This window comes from Psammomys obesus, unplaced genomic scaffold, assembly GCF_907164565.1.
Source record: "Psammomys obesus unplaced genomic scaffold, mPsaObe1.curated_primary_1811, whole genome shotgun sequence".
Taxonomy (NCBI): Eukaryota; Metazoa; Chordata; class Mammalia; order Rodentia; family Muridae; genus Psammomys; species Psammomys obesus.
Window position 1 is genome coordinate 1,187,598 of NW_026587382.1, and position 27,704 is coordinate 1,215,301.

The 27,704-nt window shown below is 47.4% G+C and overlaps 1 protein-coding gene across 1 annotated transcript; it reads right to left on the reverse strand.

Moving 5' to 3' along the window:
- Positions 1–8,817: 8,817 nt before the first annotated feature.
- Acp6 (acid phosphatase 6, lysophosphatidic) lies at positions 8,818–25,545 on the reverse strand. The gene is made up of 10 exons (XM_055603814.1): positions 24,949–25,545; positions 18,493–18,621; positions 18,249–18,379; positions 17,861–17,937; positions 15,937–16,024; positions 15,398–15,530; positions 13,146–13,246; positions 11,057–11,152; positions 9,591–9,756; positions 8,818–9,010 (listed from the first exon to the last, which is right to left on the reverse strand). The coding sequence occupies exons 1-10, from the start codon at positions 25,144–25,146 to the stop codon at positions 8,852–8,854; spliced, it is 1,278 nt and encodes a 425-aa protein (XP_055459789.1). The 5' UTR covers positions 25,147–25,545; the 3' UTR covers positions 8,818–8,851.
- Positions 25,546–27,704: the final 2,159 nt, after the last annotated feature.

Sequence of the window (27,704 nt, forward strand, 5' to 3'; positions counted from 1 at the left end):
GAATTTGAACCCAGCGACAGCGTTGGTGTTTTCCTTTGCTCCAGGCTGCCCCCTAGTGGTGAACATGGGTGCACGCGCACAAGCAGACAGGGAGGGAACCCATTCCAGCAAGCTGTCCTCTCACCTCCATATGTAAACACCCACCTTCCCATGCGTGTGAAATAAACAAATGAAATAATTTAAGTCTGTATACATATCTTCCTGGCCAGGGAGGTATGTGAGGAACAAGGCTGGAGAGGTCAGGCCTCAGAAGATGATGGGAAGCCAGGGTATAAATCATTAGGAAGCCACAACAGTGACTTAGAAGGGTAAATGTGAGTTCAGGAAAGTCGGGACAAAAGAGGGGACCTGCCACTCAAACATGCAAACATCGGAGCACGTGTTAGATACCATTCTGCTGCTGGGGGGCACATTCATGGACCAGATGGCCAAGTCTGCCTTCAGAGAGCTTTACACTCTAGCCAGGGGGTAAGCAGATCAGTTCACGGATCTGTAGTAGCGAGCCCTGACAAGTGCTGTGGGTGGCAGTAGATCTGAGAGCTGCTGTAACAAAATGAACAGGCTGCAACAGAGGACCATTTCCTTAGTGCTGGTGAACATCTAAGGTGAGGGCTGTGGCGGGGTTGGTCTCTTGAGACCCCTCCCCCTAACTCACAGACATCAGTCTTACTGTGTGGGCCCATGGAATCCCCTCTGCCCAATTTCCTATAAAGATGCAGTCATACTGAGTCAGAACTCACCCATATGACCCCATTGACCTTGATGACATCTTCAATCTGCCTAAAACTTCAACATGGGACCTAAGAAGCCCATGGCACAAAGTGATAGACTACAACAAAGGCCCAAAGTAGAGAGGAGAAGGAGCCAGTATGTTATCTGCATAGCAAAATATGGTGAGTCTTCCTGAGAAGACAGTGAATTGAGATCTAAGCACACGGCTATCAGCGTGAACACTACAGGAAGAGAACTGTGCAATGTCACTACAGAGACGACAAGGCTCTGGACAGCTCAGAACACCCATTTTCAAGAGCAGCAAGACAGGGCAGGGGTTAGGAGAAGACGAAGGTCTAAGGGAGAAAAAGTCATCGTGATCCCCTGCAGAGCATAGTGACCACGATTTAAAACATATGTTGCTAGACTGTTGTAGACGTTTGTAATGGAATATCACACATGGGATAACTTCTTGAGAAGCATCCTTGAGAGGAAAAACACAATGTTGTCATGTGGAAGAACCAGAAACAGAACTGCACCTGAAGGTCCCTTTCTCAGTGGCACTCGCTGATCCTTGACACAAGCTTCTATGACCCACACAGCTGCCATTAGGCCACATCCCTGAATGCTTTGACATTCCCAGAAAGCCTTGCTTTCCCAGAAGCATAGTTTTCACCATGCACACAAAGCAACCAAGGTGGTTATGTTGATTAGCTTCATTTAATCATTTCATACTGTACATATGCGTCAAACATTGTATTTTGCTTTATAAATATAGACAATCATCAACTACAAATAAAGAAAAAATTACTTAGGAAGGAGTGAGCAAGAAGGCAAAGCATCCCAGAGGCACTTTGGGGGCAAAAGAGAATCAGGATAGACTTTTTAAAAAGCAGCACCACTGTTGGGATAGACTGGGACAGAAGGGCAGAAAGGCAGGACTAAAGCATTCAAGTTGATGATAGAAGAACTAACGCAATATCAATAACAGGGTCAGTTCCGGGTATAGTGTGAAGACAGGAGAATTCACTGATGATCAGGGGCTGAAAGAGACTCAAGGGTGACCCTCCAAATGCCTTGGCCCAAGCAACTCAGTGAGCAGTGGTTTGGCTAGATGTGAGAGGGAGAAATGGAGAGGAGAGCCTCAGAACTGAAGGTTTATTATGGGCCAGGGGAAGCCTCATACCTGTGAAATAGTTAATAGCCAAATTTCCTATCTACTATACAGCAGGACTTTTGGAGACCCACCAGAAATAAAATAATGGTAGAGTCTTTTAATTTAAAGCTTAGGCCCCTTGCTGGGCGGTCTCCAGTTGGCTTCCTGGTTTAACTTGACTAACCTGCCACACAGCTGACTCTACCTCTCTGCTCTGCCACAATCCATCTGCTCACCTCTGTGTTAGTGGGTGAAATCTCCCACACTCACTGCCTTCTCCTCTTCTCCCAGTGTCCCTTCCTCTCCCAGAAGTTCCGGCCTCCTCTTCCTGCCCAGATACTGGCCGTCAGCTCTGTATTACAGCCCATCAGCAGGGAGACAATCTCTGATACACTCTAGATTGCCTGAGGCACTTGCGGAACAACCAGCATTTACAAAATAGAAACCCAGGTGATGGGCAATAGAAATGTTCTGCCAGCACATCACTCTCTGCAGGTTTAGCAATCAACAACTGAACATACAGAGACACTTTCACACAATGTACCCCAAGACTAATAAACTAATAAAACTAATAAACTAATAAAAGAATTTAGTGTCTACACTGAGGTGCTACTAAGTAAAAAAAAGTGAGACTGGAATTCAGTTTTGTTGAAGTATAATTTTATTGTGCAACTGATATTTAAAATTACAGAACTGCTTGAGGTCACCAGGGGTTGAGAGCAGAAGAGATAGGAAAAAGGTCCAAAAACCAAGTTCAGAACACTCTAACACAGATCAGATCAGGAAAGGGGAGATTCAGCAAGAGCCTGCTCTAGAGCCAGGTGGTAGTGGCAGCCTTTAATTCCAGCAGAGACAAGCAGATCTCTGTGAGTTCGAGGTGAGCCCGATTTACAAAGCCAGTTGTAGGACAGCCAGGGCTACACAGAAAAACCCTGTCTTGAATGCTGCCCCAGAGGAGAGAGAGAGAGAGAGAGAGAGAGAGAGAGAGAGAGAGAGAGAGCATTAAGAAGCCAAATGAAAAAAACCCCAGAATGATGGTGAGCTGTGTAAGAGACTGAAAACTGGTTATTGGATTTGCCAGAGGTCACTGACGATTTGGACAAAGGCTGTCTCCATGGAGTGTGGGAGTGAATATTTAATAAGAAGAATCAGAGGTGGTAACTATTTTGAACAGCCTTGCTAAAAAGAAAAATGGCATTGCTGAAAGATGGGGAGAAATTTTAAGACAGGAGATTTTATAGCTTATTTGTATGCTGATGGGGAAAAGAACACCGGTAACACAGAAAGGCAAAGCTGGAAGGCTGGTTTGGGATTACCAGGAAGAAGGGAGAAAGGGAGGGAGGAAGGGAGGAGAGGGCTTGCAGTCCAACGAGGTTACATTTGCTGTAAGATGTGGGCATTTCTTGGTTTTGCTTTCAATGGTGAAATGTGGTTTGCAGCAAGCAGCAGAGTGAGGAGGGACAGGACATGGAAGACAAAATGGAGAGATATAAAGATTCAAGAAGCCGGCTGGCGGCACAACAGAACTTAACTGACAACTCCGGGCCATGTGAGAGGAAACACTGGCAGGTCTCAGGTTAGAGACTGGAGAAATGGCGTTTTGGTGCCTTCCACTCAGGGCCAGGTGGGAGGGAAGTCTGTGGGAGCAGGTTTAGGAGAAAAGGGATTTTGTCATGAAAGATTCCGTCCCCAGGACAAGCAAGTGCCTCTGACAGTCTGAACCTGAGGATGCTAGGCCTGGGCTCCCGTCTCAGCAGGTGTCACACGGACAGCAGGGAGGAGGGAGCTTTCCTGTTGGTGGTTTGAAATCATAACACTTAAAACCGATTCTGGGAAAGAATGGGAACACTGAAAGGAAACAGGATCACCACCGCCAGCAGCAGCAGCCAATCATGGATACCCAATTAAAGGTGAAGCTTTCGCCTTGGCCATGTCCCTAGCTTTTAATTAATATTCATGTTATTCATTATAGTAATAGGTTTCATGGATGCTTTCTTTTTTAAAAATATTTTTTATTTATTTAATTTTATTCTATGTGCACTAGTGTGAAGGTGTCAGATCCCTTGGAATTGCCATTATAGACAGTTTTGAGCTGACATGTGGGTGCTGGGAATTGAATCCGGGTCCTTTAGAAGAGCAGACTGTGCTCTTAACCATTGAGCCATCTCTCCAGACCAGGTTTCTTTCTTTCTTCTTTATTTCTTTTCTTTCTCTTTCTCTTTCTTTCTTTCTTTCTTTCTTTCTTTCTTTCTTTCTTTCTTTCTTTCTCCTTCCTTCTTTCCTTCCTTCCTCTCTCTTTCTCTCTTCTTCCTTTCTTCTTTCAAGATTTATCTATCTATCTATTTATTTATTTATGCTATGTTTGGTCTGCATGTACACCTGCTCCCCAGAAGAGGACATCAGATCTCATTATAGATGGTTGTAAGCCACCACGTGGTTGCTGAGAATTGAACTCAGGACCCTTGGAAGAGCAGCCAGTGCTCTTAACCTCTCCAGCCCCCTTCATAGATATTTTCATCCAATTATACCATATGTTTGTCTCTACTTACCCTTTTCTCCACTTTCTTTTACTATACACTACACTGCTACTTTCATGTCATCCATCTTTAGATCTATAGTAACATGCAAAAAAAAAGATATATACTCTAAGACCCACGTGTGAAAAAAAAATTTATCTTTCTGAATCTGGATTATCATGTATTTGATACAATGGTCTACATTCAAATCATTCTTCTACTTTGTTCTGTAGATGTCTGAATAAAACTCCACTGTGTGTGCAGACCACAGGTTCCTGACCCATTCCTTCATTGATGGACTGTTGTTGATTATTAATATTTACTACTGATTTATCTTTTAGTTAAACAGTGGTTATTCCTAAACCAGCTGATAACCCAAATCACCACACAGAGACTAGGGTTTTTTTCAATTAACCTAGAGCACGATGCTGGGCAATGGTTAGTCCATCCTAAACCTCCAAGCCTGCATAGTTTCCTCCCATTCAGATTACCCACATTATACTTGCTTTTAGTCATATCTTAGGTCTGGCTCATGGTTCCAAGTGTTCTCCTGCTGAACTCTCCTTTCCAACTCCCCCCACTTGCTTCTTTCTCCTCCCCTCCAGACCATGATGTCCCACCCATGATGTCTCTCTATTGCACAGCATTGGCTGGTTGTTTTATTGAAAATACAGAAAATAAATGGTGGTATGTTTACACAAACTTGAGACAGGTGATGCTTGGAATAAACATCACAATGCAATGTCTGGATTGAAACCAGATAGTGGGGGAGAGAAATCAGCATTTGAATGAGCAAGGGTAAATTGTATACATTCCACAAGAACATTATAACAACAATGGACATTTACTCTTGTTCCATTGAGAACAGTACTACAAGAACAGAATGGAGGTACAGGTGTCTCTGTGTGATATGCTTCAGGGACAGACCCCAGAGTGGGATCTACATGGCAGATGTAGTATTAGACCTTAGGAAGCCATCTTTGGGATTTCCACTGGGAGTAGACTAGTTTCCAGGGGTGTCTATAAGTTCCCTTCTCCACATCCTCACCAGCATTTGTTGCTGGTTTACTGAATTATAGCTGTTCTGTCTGGGATGAAATGGAATTTCAACGTGGTTTTTACTTTTTGTGAGAGGTAGTTGAGCACTTTTTTTTTTTCACATATACTTCAAGGCACTTATACTTTACTGTCTGTGTGCATGCCCACTTATTGATTGAAATGTTTGTAGTTACTTTTCTATTGCTGTGATAAAGCATGTCCAAAGGTGACTTATAAAAGAAAGCATTTAATTGGGTTCATGGTTTCAGAGGGTTAGAATCCATGACGGTGGAGCAAAGGTATATCAGTAGGTACAGCTGAGTTCTGTTAAAAGATCTTAAACTGCAAGTAGGAGGGAAAGAGAGGCAGGAGAGAGACAAGAGACACAGAGAGAGAATAGGTGTCTTTTGAAACCTCAAAGCCCACTCTCAGGACCAGACCTCCTCCAACAAGGCCACACCGCCTAGTCCTTACCAAAGAGTTCCACCAAACTGAGGACCAAGTAGCCAATCACGAGCCTATGGGGACCATTCTCATTCAGGCCACTGGAGTATTTTTAGGTGTGTGTGTTGGGGGACAGCGTTTAATTTCTTTTGACTTCTTCCTTAAGTATTAATGCCCCGTCAGACTGAAAAAGATTTTCTCCCATTTTCTTGTCTCTCACCGCCTCCTCTGCTGTGAGGAAGTTTTCTAGTTTCAAGCAACCCCCTTTGCCGACTGCAACTTTTTCTTGTGCTACGGAGTACTTTTTAGAAAATCCTCCCTCGTGCTTCTATTTTCATGTTTCCTCTCACTAACAGACTCTGAGTTTCAGGCCTCCAAGGCCTGCAAGGCCATTGCTCCATTTTGATTTTTGTATAAGGTGATAGCTGGGGATCTGATTTCTTTCTTCTACCTGTGAATATCCACATCTGGTGTTTCCAGCACTATTTATTGAAGTTTGTCTTTTCTATGGTGTTTTCTGGCATCTTTGTCAAAAACTGGGTGCCTGTAGCCACACAGGTTTGTCTGGGGTTTCTATTCTGTTCCATTGGTTTATGTGTGGTTTTGTGCCTGTACCATGCTGCTTTTGATACCATGGCTGTGTGGTGTAACTTAAAAAATTTTTTTATTTAATTTTAATTTTATGTGTATTAGTGTGAAGATGTCAGGGCCCTTGGAATTGGCATTACAGACAGTTGTAAGCTGCTGTGTGGGTGCTGGGAATTGAACCCAGGTCCTTTGGAAGAGCAGAGAGTGCTCTTAACCAATGAGCCATCTCTCCAGCCCTGTGCAGTGTAACTTGATGCATCATGGCAACTTTCCAGTCTTCTTTTTGCAGTTTTGCTTTGGCTATCTGGGCTCTTCTTTTGCATCGATATGAATGTTAGGGTCATCTTTTGTTTCTGTGAAGATTGTCACTGGAGTTCTGTGGTGTTTGCAGAGAATCTATAGATTGCTTTTGGTAAGATGGCCCTTTTCACAATGGCACTAACAGTGCGGATTTGTGAACGTGAAGATCTGTGAAGTCCTTCCACCTTCTAGTGTCTTCAGTTTCTTTAGGGTCTTAAGGTTTTATTGTAGAGGTCTGTTCCAGCTTGCTTTCTGTTGCTCCGATAAACCAAGAGCAAAAGTGACTCAGGAAGGGAAGGGCATATCTCGTCTTAATACTTCTTGGTCACAATCCATCCCTGAGGGAAGTAAAGGCAGGAACACAAGCAGGAACCGTGGAGGCTGCAGCTTACTGACATGCTCCCTCTAGTTACTGCTCACTGGCTTCCTTATACAAACAGAAGCATCTGTCTTAGAGGTGGCACCACCCACAGTAGTCTGGGCCCGCCACATCAATCAGCAATCAAGACAGTGTCCCACAGATCTGGACACAGGCCTCAACGAGACTCTCCCTTCCCAGGCGACTTAGTTATGCCTTTCATTTCTTTGATTAGTTTTACTTTTTGAGGCTATTGTACAGGAGGACTGCTTCCCTGATTTCCTGCTCTTGGTATATGGAGAGGCTGCTGATGTCTGTGTGTTGATTTTGTATCAATGAAATCTCCTCTCTAGGGGAACCTTTAGGTCTTCTAAGCATAGGACCATGTCCTCTGCACACGGGATAGTCTGGCTTCTTCCTTTCCTGCGTGCTTGTTTCTCCTCCTGCTGTCTCATGGCTCTAGCTAAGGCTTTGTCTGGAGTAAATGGAGTGGACACATTTGTCTTATTTCTGACTTCTCAGTTTTTCCCTCTTTACCGTATGTTGGCTGAAGGTCTGTCATCTGCAGTCTTTATTATGCTGAGGTATGTTTTTTCTATTCACGGTTTCTTCAGGGACCGAATGATGAAGGAATGTTGGATTCCACCAGAAGGCCTTTCTGTGTCTACTGAGGTGATGGCGTGATTTCTGTTCTTAAGTCTATTTACGTTTTGTATTGTATCTACGTATGAACGCTAAACTTTACCCTAACTACTATTCCCATGTTGACTTAGACCAAGACAGAATTTTCCCAGAAAGCTTCTTGGCTTGCCTGTGTAGGCCGTACCAGGAGGAGTAGGTTTGTTCCTATGTTCGGGACACCCCGAATGATACACTGTCATAGCTCAAGAAACACTGCACTATAAGCCACCGATTCACTTACATTTCTCTACCACTGAGCTGCAACAACTTGAAGGCAGAACCCGCCACCTAGCTTCTTAATAAGCATGACTTAATAGAAGCCCTAGTAAAGCTGACAGAAGAAAAGAGCTGAAGTCCCAAAGCAATACACCAATGTTCTAACCTCAGAAATCATGTCATGAGGCTGGAGAGATGGCTCAGTGGATAAGAGCACTGGTTGCTCTTTCACAGGACCAGAGTTTGGCTCCAACACCCACCTGGCAGGTCACAACTATCTCTAACTTCACAAGGATCCAATACCCTCTTCTGGACTCCATGGGGCATCAGACATACAAGTGGTACACAGACTTACACACAGGCAAAATATTCATAGACATAAAATAAAGTGAGAAATCGTTACAAAGTAGAAAAACCCCTGTAATGTTATGTTTTTGTTTTAATCCCAAGTGTGGGATATGGGGCTGCTTTTAGTTTGTCAATAGCTGATAGCTGCCTTGTGCGGCTTGGAGAGGGGCGTGGTCTTTGCCAGCTGCAATTAGTTTAATTCTGAGGACTCTGAGAGGGTATAAATACCAGAGCCTAGAGACAAGGAGGATGCTTTGAGGAGGAGGAAGGCTGCTTGTTCCTGACTACGAAGATTGGAACTGCCCTAAAGAACTAAGTCTAAAGAGATCTACAGGCCCTATCCCTTCTAACATTCTGTCTCTTCGACATAGGGTTGGGAGGTTGGAAGGGAGGTAGAGGTATAAGAAACCTAACAAAATAGATTCAAAATATAGCGCCAACAAACCGTGATCTCAACATGATACTCTTATATATAAAGGCACTTTATTTAAAGATCTACTTGTCTGTATAAAGGAGTCCGTCTCCATGTTCCATTGCCCGGGCTTGGGAACAGAGCATGCGGTGTTTCTCTGGGCTCACAGAGTAAACAGACATGGTGTTCAAGAACTTGTCCAGTGGACAGAGCTTGTCAGGGCAGCCTCGTGGCACCTGCTCCTGTGGAAGAAACAGAAACAACAGGTCTGCAGCGAGCTCCATCCTCTGTCCTCAGGTGAGCCCAACAGTCTCGCCCAAGCAGTATGCATGGGCACACATGGAACAGGCAGAAAGGTGCCCCTGACCCCAGTTTCCAGAATGAAAAGCCCTGCACCCTGACTGTGGGCTCAACTGGGAAAGCCTAGCCAAGTTCTGGCCCTGAGCTGGACGAGCTAACACTAATCCCTGCAGAGTACTCGCTCCTCTCCTGGACATCGACAATGATGGATCAGTCAAGATAGCACAATGCTGCCAATAAAGACGCCTCAGTGACTTCCTAAAATCGGCCTCCCGGGCAGGACACACAGCCTGGCAGACACACTCTGGAGGGCTGGAGAGCAGCCCCATTCCTAGAAGGAATCTGCAACAGAACTGAGATGTGGCGCCTTGCTACCACAGGTTGACTGCTGCCCTAGGCTCTACGGGACTCAGAAAGCTAAGGCCACTACTGGGGACTCCACTGGACGAGACACCTGGCACTAAACCAGGTGTGTGGGCTTGGCTGCTTAGCAACACCACCCATCTCCCTCAGAGATCTTACCTTCCCCTGGTAATAGAGCTGCACAAACCACTCCTTAGATTCTTGATGCTGGTAGAGTTCCATGGTCAGGTCAACAGCAAATGGAGGCCATTTGTGGTCAAAAATCCCCAAGGCCATTAGGACAGGCATGAGGGTCACATCATGTGTTGCATAGAGGTACAGCTTTCTGCAAGAAGAAATGGTTCTCTGAAATTGCTTGCCTCGGGATCAGGAGGCCAGGACGGTGCCTGCCTCCTCGGAGTGAAAAACAGCAGCTGCCTCAGAAACAAGGGCAACGAGCAGCCAGCTGAGCCGGTGTAGAACTCCGCTGAAGCAGATGGTGAGCCCCTACTCCCACTCTCACGGCTCAGGGAGAAGGACCCTTGGAGTTCACTTCTGCCTTCCAGCCCACCAGCTCGCTCCTCCCCTGGGGAAGGTGTGGCTCAGGTCCTGCCACCAGCCCACACCCCACTTCTTCCTACTCTTTCCTACGTGGGTGGAGCAGGGTAACCCCTGCTCTTTGCAGGCTTGGAAACTTTTCATTAATTTCGAGAGTATATTTAGCCGACTGGTCTCCAACACACTTCCCAAAGAGTTTTAGTCAGTTGGCTTGATGCCAACATTCTTGCTTCAGCATGGTCAAGGACTTTGCCAACTCTCAACCTAGGAGACTGGCACCAGATCCTTCTTCAGATACAAGGAGGAAGAGTAGCGAGGAACAAAACGCTTAACAGATGCAGTACTACTGCCGGTGTGTGGAGGACAGAGAGGGACAGGGTACGCTTTACTGGTAGAAGTCCTGCTCCAGGCTCCAGGCCTATTTCACCCCTAGGCACTGAGCTCCCTGCGCCTCTCACACCCACTGTGGGCCCTTAGCTGTGTTACCTCAAGTCCACCCCCGTCTCCACGCCCTAGCAGTACTTTAATATTAGGGCATCTATTAAAATGCAGGTTCTGCTTTGGCAGGACAGTGAGTGGCCTAACACAAGTCTCCTGCCCACTACACTATCGGCAGACCACAATTTGCTGAGCCCTGGCCACATGTCATTCCAAATCTAGCATCCTAGCCTGCTGTCCCAGGCTCTGTAAAAGTAGGGATAGAAAACCACAAGCCATTTCCAATATTTTAAAAAGTACGGTGGTCATATCTTCTGAACCGTGAATGAAAGGTTCAAACTGTTATTTTGAACTATTAAAATATCAAACCAGTGAGGTATACTAATATATCTGATCTGACATATATCCAGTTAGTTTTTTAAAAAAGAAACGAAAAATAACCCCGAGACCTTAAAATAAAAAGAACATTTTAGGAAACCATAGCAGGAAGCAAGGTGAAAAGGTTGTGAACTGCTCAGGGACACACGGCCTTGTAAGCACTTACTTGGAGCCACTGACAGCCTGGTTCTTGACCCATACTCCTGGGTCCCTCCCTGCAGCCAGAGGCCCCCATGGCTCTCGGTGGCAAAAGCATTCACTGTGCTTGGTACCTGGTCTTGCTTGCTGGGGTGGTAGGGTCCACAGCTTTGAGCAGGTTTCCCTCCAGGATGTGTAGGAATGGGCCCACTGCCATCTGGATACCTTCCCTGTGAAGCGGGAAGAACATTCAAGCACTCAGCCGGCACTCAGCACCCAGGAGAGGTATCAGTTCTGCCTCCCAGAACCTCTCAGAAGCCCCGTCAAGAGGAAGCAGAGAAGACAGGTGCCACGAGGGCACAGCCAGGGCCGGGGAGAAACTGCTTCGCATCCAGTTTGAGGGGTCTCTGTGAACACAGACGGGGCCCTGGGCTGGAGAAGAGGCTCAGAGGGTAGCGCCACCTACCCTCTAAGCCTGTTAGAAATGGGGAACCTACATAGTGGGAGGAAACAACTTGCTCTCAAGAGTTTTCCTCTGACATGTACACACACACACACACACACACACACACACAAAGCTAAAAAAAAAAATAGAAACAGCACCTTGAGGAATAAGAGAACAAAGCTGGGAAGAGTAGAGGGAATAAGATCAGAAATCCCCAAACGCCCCTGGAAAAGCACTGGGAAGGAACTGCCCGCCCCTCCACACCGGCTCTAAATGAGTCATGAAGACTCTTCTTTCAGTCTTGTCCCTGTAACTTTGTGAGCTTGGAGTGCTGTGCTCCCATCACTCTCATTCCGGGTCACCCCATAACCGTCGGTGACCGTGACTCAACATGTATTCCCTCACAGTACCGGGCAAAGCGAAGCAAGGCTGGCAAGTGACAAAGGGCTTATTTGTGGGTGAGCCTGACACTTTTTACTGGGGATGGGGCCTACAAAAACTAAAACAAAACCTAGCACTCTCTGAATTTCAAGTGTTCAACTGCACAAAAGAGAAGGAGGCTGGCATGACCGGTGTATTTTAGAGATCGCCGCCTCCGTAACTGAGGGAATAGTAGGTGACGGATGACATGCACCCGCCAGACAACCCGGACTGCTCTGTGACGTTGCAGCATTTGTCCTTTTCTGAAGCCGATAAAAACGGGTCACAGAGAGCATGCTGTGGTGTGGCCAAAGAATTCAGGCTGCCTGCCTGTTCTCATGAAGTTTTACTAGAACACACCCATGTCCAATCGTGTTCGTACCACCCATAGCTGCTTCGTGATGCATGAAAACGAAGCCTCAGCAGATGAGGCACGGCCCACAGAGCCGGAGGTATTTACCAGTGTGTTTACGTGTGGGCTGGCAGAAGCCAGGGCGGTGAGGGGCAGTTTAGGTCTGGCGGGACCACTTCCTGAACAAAACTTGGAAGCTGCCGAGCTCCAGGGAGAGGCAGCTGAGTGGTTTGGCTGCAGAACTTCTGGATGCCCAGGGCTAGTACACAGATGGACATGTGGGCTCCAAGCCAGCATGGCCAGGGGCTCTTTTCTTATGCAAGAAGCCCTGCAAGTTCTTGAGATACTAACTGTTCTGCTCCCTCAGATTACCCCTTCACCTTGTCTTGAGGGCTTCCAAGTCACCCATTCTTAGTGCAAGCTAAATGCTCCTAATCGGGAAAAGAAAAGCAGTGGGCACTCCAAAACAGAATCCCAAGCAGCAGCAGGATGCAGCAAATGGGTCAGAGGATCTGGGACCAAGCCCTAGCTCTGCCACCTGCCAAATCGGCCCAGGAAAAGTAGCCAGTCTCTCTCAGCCCAGTCCTTCTCTCTCTCAAGCACTGACCGGAATCAAAGCAGGGCTCTGTGGAGTCTATTTAGTTTCTTTACCTATAAAAGCAGCAAAAATAAGCAGTACCCCCCACCCAGTGAGAACAGGGAATTATTTGTAAAATAAACTGTGGCCAACAGTGCGGCCTAATGACACCTCCCTCCACCCCAATCTTTTGAAAAGTAGAACAAAAGGAAGCGTATGAGACTCCCGGCTCTGTGGAACAGGAACGGAGGGGCAGGTCACCAGCCGCAGCTCAGAAGTAAGGGCAGAGGCCTGAAGGTAGGCTAGCAGAGCAGGTTTTCACTGAGATGCCTGCTGGCTGGTGCGAGGCGGCCTGAGGAACCCCCCTCACCCCCGCAACCGCCACCGGCCAAGTGTGACTTTGTTCCTGCATGTATCGGGACCACTCACCTGTCTTCCTGTTGCAGCATGTACAAGGCTGTGTCCACAGCTCTCTGCTCAATCAGTTGGGCAAATCTCTTCAGCGCCGGGCAGCTTATGAGGCTGTGCACCTGCAAGGGTCGCTCGCAATGTCACAGGAAAACACTTCCTGCCTACTAAGGGCACCCATCACCTTCCAGCTGCTGTTCTGCCTATATGTACATCTGGATGTGAGGGCGTCAGGTCTGGAACTGGACTTTCAGACACTGTGGGCTGCCATGCGGGTGCTGGGAATTGAACTCCGCTCCTCTGGAAGAACAGCCAGTGCTCTTAACTGCCATGTCTCCAGCCCCATGAAGACACAGAAGTATAAAACGTGTTTCACACCCGATGGTGGCTCCCATATACTCCAAGTTAAAAGAAAAAAAAAAAAAACCTAACAATTTTTAATTTAAAAAGAAAGAATAAAAGGTAAGTTAAGGAACTGAGAAATTTCATTTGATTTTTACTTTCCCTAAAATGATTTTAGAAACCGTATGCCATATAAACACTTTATGAACACTTGCCATATAACCTTAAATTTACTGCACATCAGCACAGGCACATTGATGCCTTGGGGGCACTGTCATCTCTGCAAAAGGAAAAGACCCCACATTGCCTTTGGGTATCAGCTTTTCAGTCCCCAGAAGCATTCCGACGGTGTGACGCTATTACCACATGAAATGTATTATATATTTCAATGCATTTTAATAACACGTACATATTACATAAAATGTTATATGCATTCATAAAATGTAATATGTGTAATATATTTTTTAGTACGTGAAAAGATTCTATGGCTAAATCAATTTGAGGAAGACAGACTAAAGGATTACCCGGGTTACTGTACAGCTAGCTCATTTTTACATTGATAGCTTCAGTGTGTGTGTGTGTATTACTGACTAAAACTGTTTGGGAAATGCGTTAGAGACGAAAAATCAACTTAATACTCTTTTGAAATTAACGAAAATTTCCAAACCTGCGAGGACGGGGTTAGTTACCCTGCTACACCCACGTAGGAAGGAGTAGGAAGAAGTCGGTTATTGGCTGGTGGTTGGACCTGAGCCACGCCTCCCCAGGGGAGGAGCCAGCGGGTGGGTGGGAAGGCCGAAGCAAAGAGAGCTGCTCCAGGGCCCTTCTCCTGTGTGCCTGTCTGTGTGGGCGCGCGTGCGCTTGTGTGTGAGAGCCAGGGGTAAGGAGATGCACTGCCACAGTGATTGTGTGAAAGTCCGAAGACAACTTGTGGGTATCAGTTCTCTCCTTCAATCACGTGCGTTCTGGGGATCAAATGGAGGTTGGAGGCTTGGAGGCAAGCATCTTTACCTCCTGAACCATGTCACCAGCCCAAGGTTTAAATAGAAGTACTTTATTTATTTATCTGAGGCAGGGTCTCACTGTGTAGGCCAGGCTAGCTTCCAACTTTTGATCCTCCTGCCTCAGCACCTTAAATGATGGGATTTTAAGAATGTGGGCCACACCCAGCTCAGGTTTTTTTAAATATGCTGATGCTCACACAGACTCTCTAAGCAGTAAAGGCTTCTAATTTGCAGGTGAAGCATCCGGGTGGCAACACTGTAACCCCAGCACTCGGGAGTCTGAGGCAGAGATGTCTGAGAAAGATCTGAACTGCAGAGCCAGATCCTGAGTCAAAGAAAGCAAAACTTGGGCTGGAAAGCCAGATCACCTGGGAGAGTCCTTGCTGTGAACGCTTGAGGACCCAAATTCAATCCCTTGAACCAGCCACAGTGGTACAAGCTTACAATTCCAGTCCTGGTAAAGACACAGGCAGATCCCTGGAGTTTTCTGACCAGAGAGCCGAGCATGCTTGCTAATCCAGGCCAGTCAGAGACTGTCTCAGAAAGCAAGGTAAATGTCTCCTGCAGAAAGACATCTGAGGTTGTCCTCTGGCACATATACACACAAAAAATGGTATGTGTATACTTTAACACACTCTCTACTCATAACCACAGACCCACCCTCTTCCCACTCTCCCAAACACACAAGTCAGGTAATCCGGGAAATGAACTTCCAAAAACTGACCGATAACTAACTGTCTGGGGTTCATGGTTGTTTCCATCCCTGCTTGGCTTGTTCTGGGCCCTTCAATCCCCACGTCCACCCCACCTGCAAATCCTGTCACAACAGCCTGCGAACCAGAGGGGATTCCGGCCAGTCTTAAGTTAGGAGGCAGCCCACCTCCATGGCTCCCAAAACCCAGGACCCAGGGGAAACAGTTATCCTACCTGCTCAGCGGCCACATTGTCCAGGAGAATGAAGAAGTCCACTTCATCACCACCATGGATGCCCGCACCTGCCTTCACCTTTTCCAAATCCTCTGAGATGCCTGGCTGCAAAATGGCAGCCTTCTTCCGGCCTCTGCCAAAACCCACAAGTCCTTGCATTACTATTGTACAGTGACTTGTAATTTACAAAATGTAATTCTGTTCAGCATTTGTGATCCCATGCAATCCTTATAACAACTTGATGTAGTCAGCAATATTATTCCTATTTTACAGATGAACAAATTAAGGCTCTAGGAAGTCAAGTGATGTGTAAACGTAAGTTGGCAAGAATTTGGGTTGGAATAAAAGGCCAAATTTTCCAAATCCTATTCTTCTGAAGTTTCTACCTATTTTACAGAAACCAATGCATAGCTCAGACCTGTCTGCAAACTGTATTCTTTCTGCTCTGGAATAGTTTTAGTACACTTCTGAAATGCCTGAGCACCCCCAAAATGCCTGAGCACCCACCAGTGCCAGTGAGAACTGGAAAAGCCTGTTACCTGGTCTTCTCTCTCAGGCCCCAGCAACTCTGATAGTTGGGGTACAGGACCTCAGAGCTTGCCTCATCGGTTTGGATGATGACGGATCCTGGGAGGAGGAAGGAAGCATTTGGCAGGGGCCTCGCCTCACTCTTCTAAGACCCACACTCTTGCCTTCTGCTTCTCTTTGTCTAAAAGTTGACCCAAGAGGCAGATCCCAAGGTCATTCTGGTTCCTGCCTGGCTCTGCCAGCGGTTCTCCTGCAAGCACTGGATAAAGGATCAGCTTTGTTCTGGCTGGCTGGCACAAACACCCTTCTACTGGCCACAGGCTATTTCTTACAGGCACAGACCTGATTCATTCCAAAGACTCCCTGCCCCAGGCACAACCAAGACTGGCATGTGGGCATTCTGACACAGAATGGCTGGTCCCAATCCATCAGAATGAGTTTATTTTGTTGTTTCCCCAAATTCATTAAATTCATTTCCATAGGCCAATACAGTAACTTATCTGCTCAGGTCCCATAGTGGATCAAAGGAGAGAGACTGATCTTCAAAGCAATAAAGCAGGCCCCCTCCCAACTCATTACAGTACCACACAATAAAGAAAGGTATTACTGTCTACGAGGCGGGGGCCCAAAGACAGCCCATGTGCATGTCTTATCATGCTTATTTCTTGTAGCTTTTAGTTCCTGGGACCCCTCTGAAGAATTCTGGAGCCCTGTAGGGTATGTTTAGAAAAGAGCAGATTTGTTGGGCATGGTGGTGCAAAACTGACACCCCATTCCTTGGGAAGCAGAGGAGGAAGGACCAGATATTCAAGACCAGCCTCCACTACACACTGAGTTTGTTTGAGTCTAGCCTGGGCTACGTGAGACCCTATCTCAAACACACACACACACACACACACACAGCGTCAGTAAGAAGGCTCCGTGGCTCAAAGCACTTGCCACTAAGCCTGACAACCTGAGTCCAATCCTCAGAACCCACCTGGTGGCAGGCAAGAAAGGACTTCTGCAAGTTATCCTCTGGTCTCCATACATGTACCGTGTACATGTGCATATACGGAAACACACAGAGAAAATTCAAAACCAAACCAAAACAAACAAACAAACAAAAAACAGACAAAACTACCAAGGACCCTGCCTAGACTTCCCAGATGCGCACATCCTCAGGGGAGCAGCTGACCAATGAAGATTCTGAAGCCAGACAGCCAGAGCTTGAATCCCACTTTTGCTATCTCCAGATCTGTGCCCTTGGGCAAGCTTCTTAGCCTCCATTGCTTTAGTTCTCTTATCTGTAAAAGGAGCTGATGGTATCTGCCTCATAGGGTTATCCTAAGAACTCAAGAACATGGCAAGCCCTACGAACAATGGTTAAGTGTTAGGATAATAGACCTAAACCTCTAACCTAAACCCTGCAAACCTATGTTCTACCGCAGTCTGCTCCTCACGGCAGGACACTGGAATATAGCTAATGGCACACCTGAGCAGACACTCAAATCTACACTTCCTGAGTGACTGACAGGTGGGGTTGATGGGCAATCTCCAGCTTCCTGCACAGCCTGCCGCCCTCGAGCTCACGCCCAGCCAAGCCCTGAATCCTGCAGGGTTTCACTCCTGCAGCCATTCTGCAGCTGCATCACTTCTGGGAGCTCGTGGTACCGAGAAAGGCAGGGTTATCTCTGAGGGAAGTGCCACTGGGCTCCCAGTTTCCAGGGGAGCCACTACCCAAGGCAGCTGTTCTCCTCCCTGCTAGAAACCTGGGACATCCTCAGTCTGCAACCCACATGTGGAGAGGGGGCCACAGGCGCTTCCTCCTGAGTCACACTGACTGCGTTTCTGGGAAGGGAACAGTTGCCTTTTTGGAGGAAAGAGAAAGGGCTTTGGAAGTGAGGAGAGCGAGCTCCTCTAGCACAGGGGCAACTTTCAGACCTGAACACGAACCTTTCTGATGTTGGAAGAGGCCAGCCAGCAAGCACCGAGTGGATTCCAGGTTCCGAAACATGTTGGTAGACCGGACACTGGAGGGGGAATGAATATGAAGCGGTGTCACACAGGAACGGAGAAGAGCTGTGGACTGCTCTAAGCCTCTCAAAACCACAGACGGGATCCCACGGGGAGGAAGCCTTCCTCTCTAGAAAACGGCTGCTCCCGAGGGACCTGAAGCCCAATGATCACGACCTTCAGTGACTACCTGTCCACAGAAGATTATGGCGTAAGGGTACCTGCGCAGTGGCAATCTGGCCCCCCACCACCTTGGATGAGAGTAGGGGGTCAGGACAGGTTCCTCATGCTCAGGACCTTAAATGAGTATCTTTTATCTATAACTCACAAGACCTCTCGTGGGTTGAAGATTGGCGAAAGGAAAGGGATATCTTCCACATAATTCTTCCTCAGTCTCTCTCCCAGGGCAAACATCTGCTGCATGCCCACCTTGGTCAGCTGCCCGGCAAACACACCGCCCTGAAGTGGGACACAGACAAGGAAAAGACTGGACCCTCAACGGCTGAGCTCGGCCCAGAGCAAATTTCCCGAAGCTCTGCAGTGGGCTTCCCAGAGCACGCGGCATCGCTCACCTTCAGGGTGGTCTTGTGGTATTCAGAGTCGTAATGAGAGTGAGGTTTCGGGCCACCGGCTAGATCGGTGACAGTGTAGTCAAACCGAGTTTGAGGCGGGATCTCTAAGAGCTTGGGGTTCCATTCCACCTGTTGTGACCACAAGAAATGACACACAGTTCTGTACAAGTTCTTGAAACCTACGGCGCCTGTGGCCTCTGCAAACTTGCATTCCACCTCCGACTAAAGAAGAAATGACCCCGGTTTATCATGCCTGGTGTCCTTAGCTCAAGTCCTCTTGGTGCCACACTAAGACCCTCAGCTACAGAACTGTTGTGATCTACCATGTGAGTAAGTTCCAAGGGAATCGCTGTGCAGTTGCCAGCCCCGCATCCACAGCTAGCGCTCTGCTCAACATTACTATTCCCTGTGACCTAGAGAAGCCTTGGTTTCTTTCTCATCTGGTCCCTGTCACAACTGGATGACTTTTCAAAGCTTCGCAGGTTGCACACCTCAACTGACCCGAGACTCTTACCCTGAGGAGTCAGGCATGATGTGCTTCTAGTGGCTCTCAAACCTTCCTGATGCCTCGACCCTGTAATACACTTCCTCACGTCTGGTGACCCCGACCGTGAAATTATTTCCATTGCTATGTCACAACTGTAATTTTGCTGTTATGAGTCAAAATGTAAATACCTGTGTTTTCCGATGGGCTTAGGGAACCCCTGTGACACAAGGGTAGGTAATTCGATCCCCAAAGGGACCACAATCCCTAGGCTGAGAACTGCTGTTCTGGTCCATCTCCCAGCTCCCCTTCCTGAGCTATTAATTCTCTCAGTATAAACACAACTACACACTCTAAACTCAAACCTCTGACTCCCAGTCCCTGAAGGAGACTCATTCATGGCCTATAACTCAAGAAGCTGCAGCCACAGCCCCAACAGCAGTCTCTCTGGCTCCTAAAAAACCTTCATCAAACTGCACCAGGCAAGATCCTTCACTAGGAGACAGCTTCAGGAGAACAGAAACTGAGCCATCTATTGCTCTTCTAGTCTGGATGCAACTAACAACTCTGATGATCACCCATGGGAGACACCACATGCCAGGTCACCTGATCTGGCCTTCCCTGGGCTCTCAGCTCAGAGGAAGCAAGCCATGAACGACACAGCAGAAGTAGGTGTTCCTCCAAACACAGCCGCCATTGCTCAAAGCCCAACACAGCTCTTCCGGCTGGGGGGTTAGGAAAGGTCACAAAAGGAATGACACTTGAAATGGATGCAGACAAGCAAACACCTGAACTTGTGGCAGGCAAACTTCAGAACAGTAACGTAGAGGCGAAAATCGCCGCTTTTCCAGGTGAAGCAGCGGTAGGAGCCCAGAGACCCAATGAGTCAGCACACCACCAGCAGTGTGAAGGGATCATGGCTCCACGAAGCGGTGTGAATGCCAGTGGCTCATGTCACAATTACAGCGGACACAGAAGAGCTGGTTTGGACATGTCAGTGAAACGAGATTCCATCTAAGGCAGCAGGAACAGAGGAGGCAGCTCTAAGACACGAGTTAGACTGGGCACGTGGGTGGACACAGCTCCATTTGGAGACCGGGTTGAAAGGAAAGCAGGAAGAACAAGGATGAACATGGTTTTGGTTTTAGCACGTGTGGCTACTGTGGCCAGGGCACATACATACACCCCGACTAAACCAAGAACAGCAGGAAAGCTGGGATCACTTTGGGTACGATAAGCCATCTCCTTTGTGTTCCCAGAACTCTCAGCACATTCGCCTAAGTCTGATCTGGATCCGTTTCACCTCTCTTTCACCATAGCGCTAATTCTTTTAGAGCCCAGACTAAGCCTCCATTCTGGCTAAGTTCAGTATCGAGCACAGAACCAGACACGTAGGCCCGCAGGCCCACTCGGACTCACTAGGTGACCTCTGAACACATTCATCAACAGAGCGCCCGCGGTGCTTCCCAGGAACAATCCCTGATGTCCAGGTCCCGGTGAGTCTAAGCACAGGATTCAGATCTTCAAGCATGGATACGTCCATTCATACAGGCTGCCATCCCCCCGCCCCCATCCTCCTTTCTGCTGTTCCAACTCAAACCAGTCATAGGAGGCTGAGGCAAGACAGCCTTTGTACAGGTGACCTTCCTTCCCATTGTATTAAGGTGTCTCTACATTCAGTTGTTAACTGCTGAACTGGCAGCGAACTAAATGCTAGCAGACTCTGGTATTGCCATTGCTATGGAGCAAGGTCCTGTCTCAATGTTGTGTAAAAATTGTCCTCCATCATCTCTGATTGGTCAATAATGTGCAGAACAGCCCAGAAGAGTTAGGACAGGACTTGTAATCCAAGTGTGTGTGCATGTGTGTGCCCCAGAGAGAAAGAGGGAGAGAGAGTGTGTGTGTTGGGGGGAGAGGTCACCATGCCATGAGGAGGAAGTCACGATGGGGACCAGGATGGAGCAGAGGCAGCCAGGGCCAGACTAGGATGGGCAGGTAACAGGGCATGTGCTGGGACGTAAGGCAGAATAGCATAGACGGGTTAGAATGGATGAGAATTTGCCCAGCTTTAGTGCTTAAAGCTTATTCATAAACGTAACAGGGCTCTGTCTCATTATTTGGGAGACAGAATAGGTAACAGAAAAAACTAATTCTGCATGCTTTGAGTCCAAGGCCAACTGAGCTATAACAGTGAATTCTAGGCCAAGCCAGGCTTTAAAGGAAGATCTGGTTTCAGAGGATGGGGCAGAGGAGGGGAGAATAACTTCATAATTTTACCTAATATATGAATGTAAATACATACACATCATCTTTGAAGAGAAAATTAGGGGGCTGGAGAGATGGCTCAGTGCTAAAGAGCACTTATTGATCTTCTAGAAGACAAAGATTCAATTCCCAGCATCTACGTGAAGGCTTCTGGCCTTCTTTAACTCCAGTTCCAGGGAACCTAATATTCTCCTGCCTCCATGATGACCAGGCACTCTTGTGATGTACAGACATACATGAAGACAAACACACATATACACATAATCTAAGAGTAAAAAAAAAAAAATCTGAGAAAATTAGATGATAGCAATCCCTAAAATATGATTTAAAGTAACTCATGCAAAGTAGGAAAGACCATGGCAAAGAAGTGTAGGGACAAAATGAACGCAGACGTGAGGCCAAGAAAAGCTGCACGTTTACTGCGGCGGCGGGAGAGGGGTGTATAGATTATGACTAAACTCTCTGCCTTTTAGAACTTGGCTAGACAACCTCAAAGACACAAGCAACACAAAGGCTCAGACGTACACCACCCCTCTAAGCTAACAGATAAACTCCTCCCCAGGGGCCGCTGAATGTAGGGGCATTTTCCAGCAGTCACAGCCCTGAGTTCTGTAGCACTGTTTCTCCCGGCTCCCTCAACACAGCATAAACATCTCACCACAGGAAGTCGCCAGGAAGGCAACTCCACCGTGGGATGGATACGCTACACCCCAGGTTAAAACAAAAACAAAACAAAAAACCGAAAACAAAACACCAAAACCTTTCATGTGAAGGTTTTAGGGAAAAAGCTTTTCCTTTTTTTTTTTTTTTTTTTCGAGACAGGGTTTCTCTGTGTAGCCTTGGCTGTCCTGGACTCACTTTGTAGACCAGGCTGACCTCAAACTCACAGAGATCAGACTGCCTCTGTTTCCCAGGGGGCTGGGATTACAGGCATGTGCCACTACGCCCAGCTTTCAAAGCAATGGTCTTGAACCTTGGCTATACGTGAGGCATCACAAGAAATTTTTAAGGTGCTGATGTAAGAGCCTCATTTCCGAGCTAATCACATGTGGATCTTTATGGGACGGGGTCTCCTGTTCTCAGAGCAATAGAGCCCAGATATTTCTAAAGAACAAGAGATAAGATGTTCCTGCAACGGCTGGATACCCTGCACCAACTAAATCTTGATCTCTAGGAGGAAGCCAGGCATGAGTATTTCTTTTTTCATGTACATGAATGTTTTGCCACCATGCACATCTGCACACCACATGAGTGCCTGGTGCCCACAGAGCCCAGAGTGTAGTGGAGCCCCTGGAACTGGACAGACAATGTCGAGCAGCCATGCAGGTGCTGGGAATTGAACCAGAGTCTTCTACAAGAGCAGCAAATAAATGCTCCTAATTGCTGAGCCATTGCTCTAGACCCCTGGGCATGGCTACCACCCAGAAGAAGCCAATATCCTGCCAGGGTTTCAAATCATCGACCCAGCGGAGTGAATGCACTGGCACATCCCTCATAAATCCTTCTCCCAGCTGAGCTTTGGGCAGGAATTAAGCGACAGAACATGCTTCCCAGACACGACAGAGAAGAACTTAAGAACCGGGGTGGGCTTAACCTCCCAAGACTTGAAGTTCCTCCCTATGGGGTGGGGGTCACCTTGTCACTGCCTGAAAGAAGCCAGGGAAAAGTTGAGAGCAGAGCCAAGAGTTTCTGTTTGTTGTTTGAAAGTGAATTTGGAGCCACTGTGAAGGTCAGAAGTACGTTTAGCCAAGTTCCATAATTTTATTTACAAAGCACGGTCTTTTGGTAGGACAGATCAACTGCTATTCAAGCCATAAGAAAATTCAGCAAAACATCCACTCTTAAACAATGCCACTTTGTAAGGCTCTGTGAGAAAACAGAACCGACCAGAATATGTTTATCTATAAACCAGTCAGAAATCAGAAACTGTAGAAAGGTAATTTTAGTTTTGTAATTGTTGCCACATAGTCTGATCTGATAATAATGAATAGCAGAATTAAAAAAAAAAAAGGCTAGAAATGTCAATATCCATGTCTATCAGTAACCACGGATACTGAAAGGGAACTTCAGAAACAAGTCACAGGAGGCTGATGACATTCACTCAGAGCCAGACTTAGGTCCACCTTGGGCTTTTATGCACAGAACTTTACTCAAGAAAGCCAGGCATGCTTAAAGCTCTGCCCAGGACTGCAGAAATCACTCAGCGGCTAAACATGCTTGCTCTGAGGACTGCAGTCTGTTCGCAGTGCCCACATCACATGGCTCATAACCACTACTCCAGTTCCAAGAGATCCGATGCCCTCTTCTGCGCGACACACACACACACACACACAGTCCCTGAAAGGATTTTCTTTTTTTTTCAAAATAAAAAAGAGGCTGGAGTAACACAATACACATCTTTCCAGTAATGAATTGAGTGGGATTGTTTCTCCCAGTTCCATCAATATAGAATGGTACCATCTCATCAGAGCATGTCAGTGAAGCCAGTTCTACACTGGAATCCAGCAGCACAGGCTGAAACAGACAGGTACTTGTGCTGTCTGTACACCCTGGCTCCAGATCTAAGCAACTTTATTCTTTGCTATCACTGATAACTTTGTCTAAAACATAAATATCTTTCTAACCCTCTACAATAAGAATAAATAGAGAAGAACTGGGGCACAAAAAGATGGGCCATGTAATAATAAGAAAACTTTAGAGATCTAATGTTAAAGACCCTACATGGAGGCCGTGAGTACATGGAGGCCGTGAGGATCAAAGATGGTAAAGGACGGGACAGAAAGTAGTACAGCCATGAAAGAGGCTAACTAGAGTCCTGCCAGTTAAATGCCTGCTAAAATGTATTTATGTGACAAGTGCCCTAGAGGCTCAACTTTCTCATGTGTGACCCTCTTTAAAAACCGGATCTTGTATTGAAGATATAACTTACAGCATTTCAAGAAAGCAGGTAGGTATCACGAAGAGTATATCCAACTGGACAAATAAATATACACTCCACGAATAAATTCAACATTTGAGGCCTTGGGGACTTCTGGTACCCTATTTTTTTTTCACCTGACAGGCAATCATTTTTGAAACAAAAAGTTAATTATTTGTGCTTTAATCATAATTATACTGACTTATAGCCACAAGACTAGCCAATGTAATTTTTTTTTCTTTCTACCACAAATTCCTTCCAGATTTCCAAACCTAAGACGTTAAAGAACCCTAAGATACAGTCCTCATCACCAATAAGACTTCATGAGATCTCAAATGGTCTCCAGCAAAAATTTCCAGCACTGTGACAGCATTAAGGGTGGCTCCTGGAACAAAGGTCTCTGCCACTAACAACCAGCGAAACAGGCACTTACAAGGTCCACTGCACCCAGGAACTCAAGTTCACCCACACACAGAACTGCTAAATGCGACCTAACTCCAACTCCACATCCGCCCAATTAGAAACTTCATTAAAACAAGATCCTATGCATCTTTAAAAAGTTACACTACACCTCGAAACTTTTAAGACTGAGGGGATGCCCTAGTCAGGAAGACTTCCATACTGGTGGTGTGGGGATGAGGATGGGGAAAGAGGCTCCAGGCCACAGCCTGAGGGCCAGTTTGTTGTTTCCTTCTGATATGGACTCCGGCAGAGCCCTCCGTGCCAGGGGGGTCCCCTAAAGTGTGTCCCCAAGGTGTGCCCCATGAGCCCCCAGTGGGTCGCCTCTCACCTGCTCCTCCAGCGGGAGCGGCTTGAGCGGACTCCGCGCCCCGTGTCGAAACACGACCTGCACCATTTTCAGCTCCAGTAGACTGCGGTCCACGGGACGCTGGCCATCAGGCGCCCGCGGCTCGGCTAGGGCCACCCGCCGCTGGTGGAAGCAGTAAGCCAGCGAGGCCAGAACGCCCACGGGGGCCCACGGGCGCATGCTGGAGGCTCGGGAAGCTGAGGGCTCCGCGGACCCCGGGGCTCAGCAGCTGCCCTCAAGTTCGAGGAGACTGGAGGGCAGGTACATCCAGCCCTGAGAACAGGCGGATGTGCCGGGGCGACCCGGCGACACTCAGGCCCGAGGGGCGGGAACCCGGTGGAGAGAAGGGGAGGGAGCAGAGAGACAGCCCGGTAGTTTAAGCCCAGCCGACGCCCGCCGCTCCCGCTGCAGGCTCAGCCAGGGCAGCGACGAGGACCTGAAACTTGCACTTCAAGCCGGACGAAGGTGAGGCCGCAGAAGGAGGAGTGCCACGGACACAAGGGACTCGGGTCCACATTCCATAACCAAGCTCTCCTGCAATTTCTTGCCCTCCCAGGGACCTACCCCAATTAAGTCTGCGCACAGGAGCTCGGGAAAGTAAGTCCGGAGACTTCGTCCGACCTGGAAACTCAGACCAGGAAGAACTACAAGTCCCACAACGCTGCGCGCGGCCGAGGTCCCCCCCCGAGGGAGGGCAGTTCCGTCGGCCCCCAGCCGCGCTCAAGGTCCCGCCCCACTTCCACTCACGTTCTAATCCCAGAGCCCGCCAATCTTCAGGCTAAGGCCGTCGAGGGGCACCAGTGTTTAGTGGGAATGCGTCTGTTTTTTTTTCCCCTTGTAGGTTTGCCTGGGTGAGTAGGGTGAAGGAGGCAGGGTTAGGATTTGGGACAGAGGAGAGTAGTTTGAATGTGGAAGAATTCCCTGAAGTCCGCAAAGCAAGATCGTTGAAGCCAAGACCTGAATCAGCTGAGTGCTTACTATTTGTGAAGTTACCTTCCCCATTTTGTTTAAGAAAAATTGAGCAAAACAAACAAACAAACAAAGATTGAGATAGAGACGGAGTTAGCGGTAGGGCACTCTCCGAGCAAGTGCAAAACATTAGAGCCTGAGACTGGGTGAGAGGGGGACCAAAGATTGTCAGGGGGGCCCAGAGAAATGCCAGCACAGGATGGCTCTGTTATCAGTATCCCGAGGCGGTCCCCTACTCTTTTTAACTCGGGCACAGTATTTTTGGCCTCAACTCAGAAGTGAATTTTCAAAGCAAACCACTAAGAAATAAACTTGAAGTTTGTTCGGAATAGAAAGACAAGCAAGGAAAAGAAAGAACAAAGCGCACTTCGGAGCACCTTACTGGAAGCCATTTTAAACAGATTTTAGGGAAAAGAGTTACGACATGCTTAGTGAGAGAATAAGACACCCAAGAGTGGAAGGCCTGGCCTTCCCACATGAGATTCACAACAAACTGTCTTAGCAATTGCCATGTATACTGTTTTAGTGGCTCTCAAAATACAAGTGGAAGGGTTGCTAAAAAGCTCTTCTCCCCCTTTTTTGACGAGACTGCAAGGGATGTCCAGGGAGTCTTGGATGGATTAGAGTCTGATAGAGGAGCGCCAGGGGCCTCTGGATTTCCACCAGGGGCCTCAGATTGTAGGTTTACAGCTGGGATGGGAGAACGGCCGTAAGTAAATGTGGATTTTGTTGGGATTCTTGCTTCAAACTCGGTGAGAGTTTTTACGCCAGACTCCTGGGGAGGGTCTCCTTTTTCTTCTGCCCCAACAATTTCCCCTTGCCCTTCTATCCTACCTCAGACCCCCTTCCTTCAACTAGGACTTAACCTTTTTACGTGTCTATCACCTCCCAGTAGCCAGTCAAAATAGTAAGTTGGAACCTTTGGGATAGAGTTCCCCCAACCCCCAAAAGACCCATCCCTGGCCATTGCTGCACTCAAGACTGAACCTTCAGTACATAAGCTTTTGGGCAAACACTTAGATCCCAAATATAACACAAGGTAATCTAAGACCTTCAGGAGCATCAGAAAATACTACATTGTCAGAGCCTGGGTGATATAGTGTAACTCCCGTGGCTCTCAGACAGGTGAGGAAAACACAGTATTAGTTTCAGTATAAACAGATCCTGGTATTTGAGCGGCTTCAGCCTCTTTGACATTGTTCTCACATTGGAGAACGTGCACAAAATGGAAGGTTGATATCTGGCTGCCTGACTTCCTGTCATGGTGGAGCAAGCAATGCTAGGCCACACCCTGCCCTCTGGCATCGTTGGCACTGGCTAGGTAAGCATCGTGAGCACCTTTGGCTGGGATGAGCAATAGCTGTGCCATCATGGCAGTATCGGAGCACGCGTCAGTGGTAGGTCTCTGTAGGAAGCCACAGCAGGTGAGCCTGGCAGATGACAGATCCCACGCAAGCTGAAAGTACTGTTTGTCGGCACCCAGGAGTCCTGTCAATATTTAGTGTGACTGTACAGTAATGGTAGCTGAAGTAGAAAGGAGAAAAGTCCTGAAATCATGCCCTGGGGACAGACTCAAGAGGGAGACTCTGAGAAATTGTTTCGATCCTGATATTACTACAAGGTAGATCTAGTCTGAGAAGCAAGTTTTCATGAGAGCAAATTTTCATGAGAGTTGCACTTAATATTATTTGACACTCAGTGTTAGCCATGAGATTAACACGTACATGCACAAACACATTTCCTGCTTTGTTTCCAGTGAGCATGGTGTC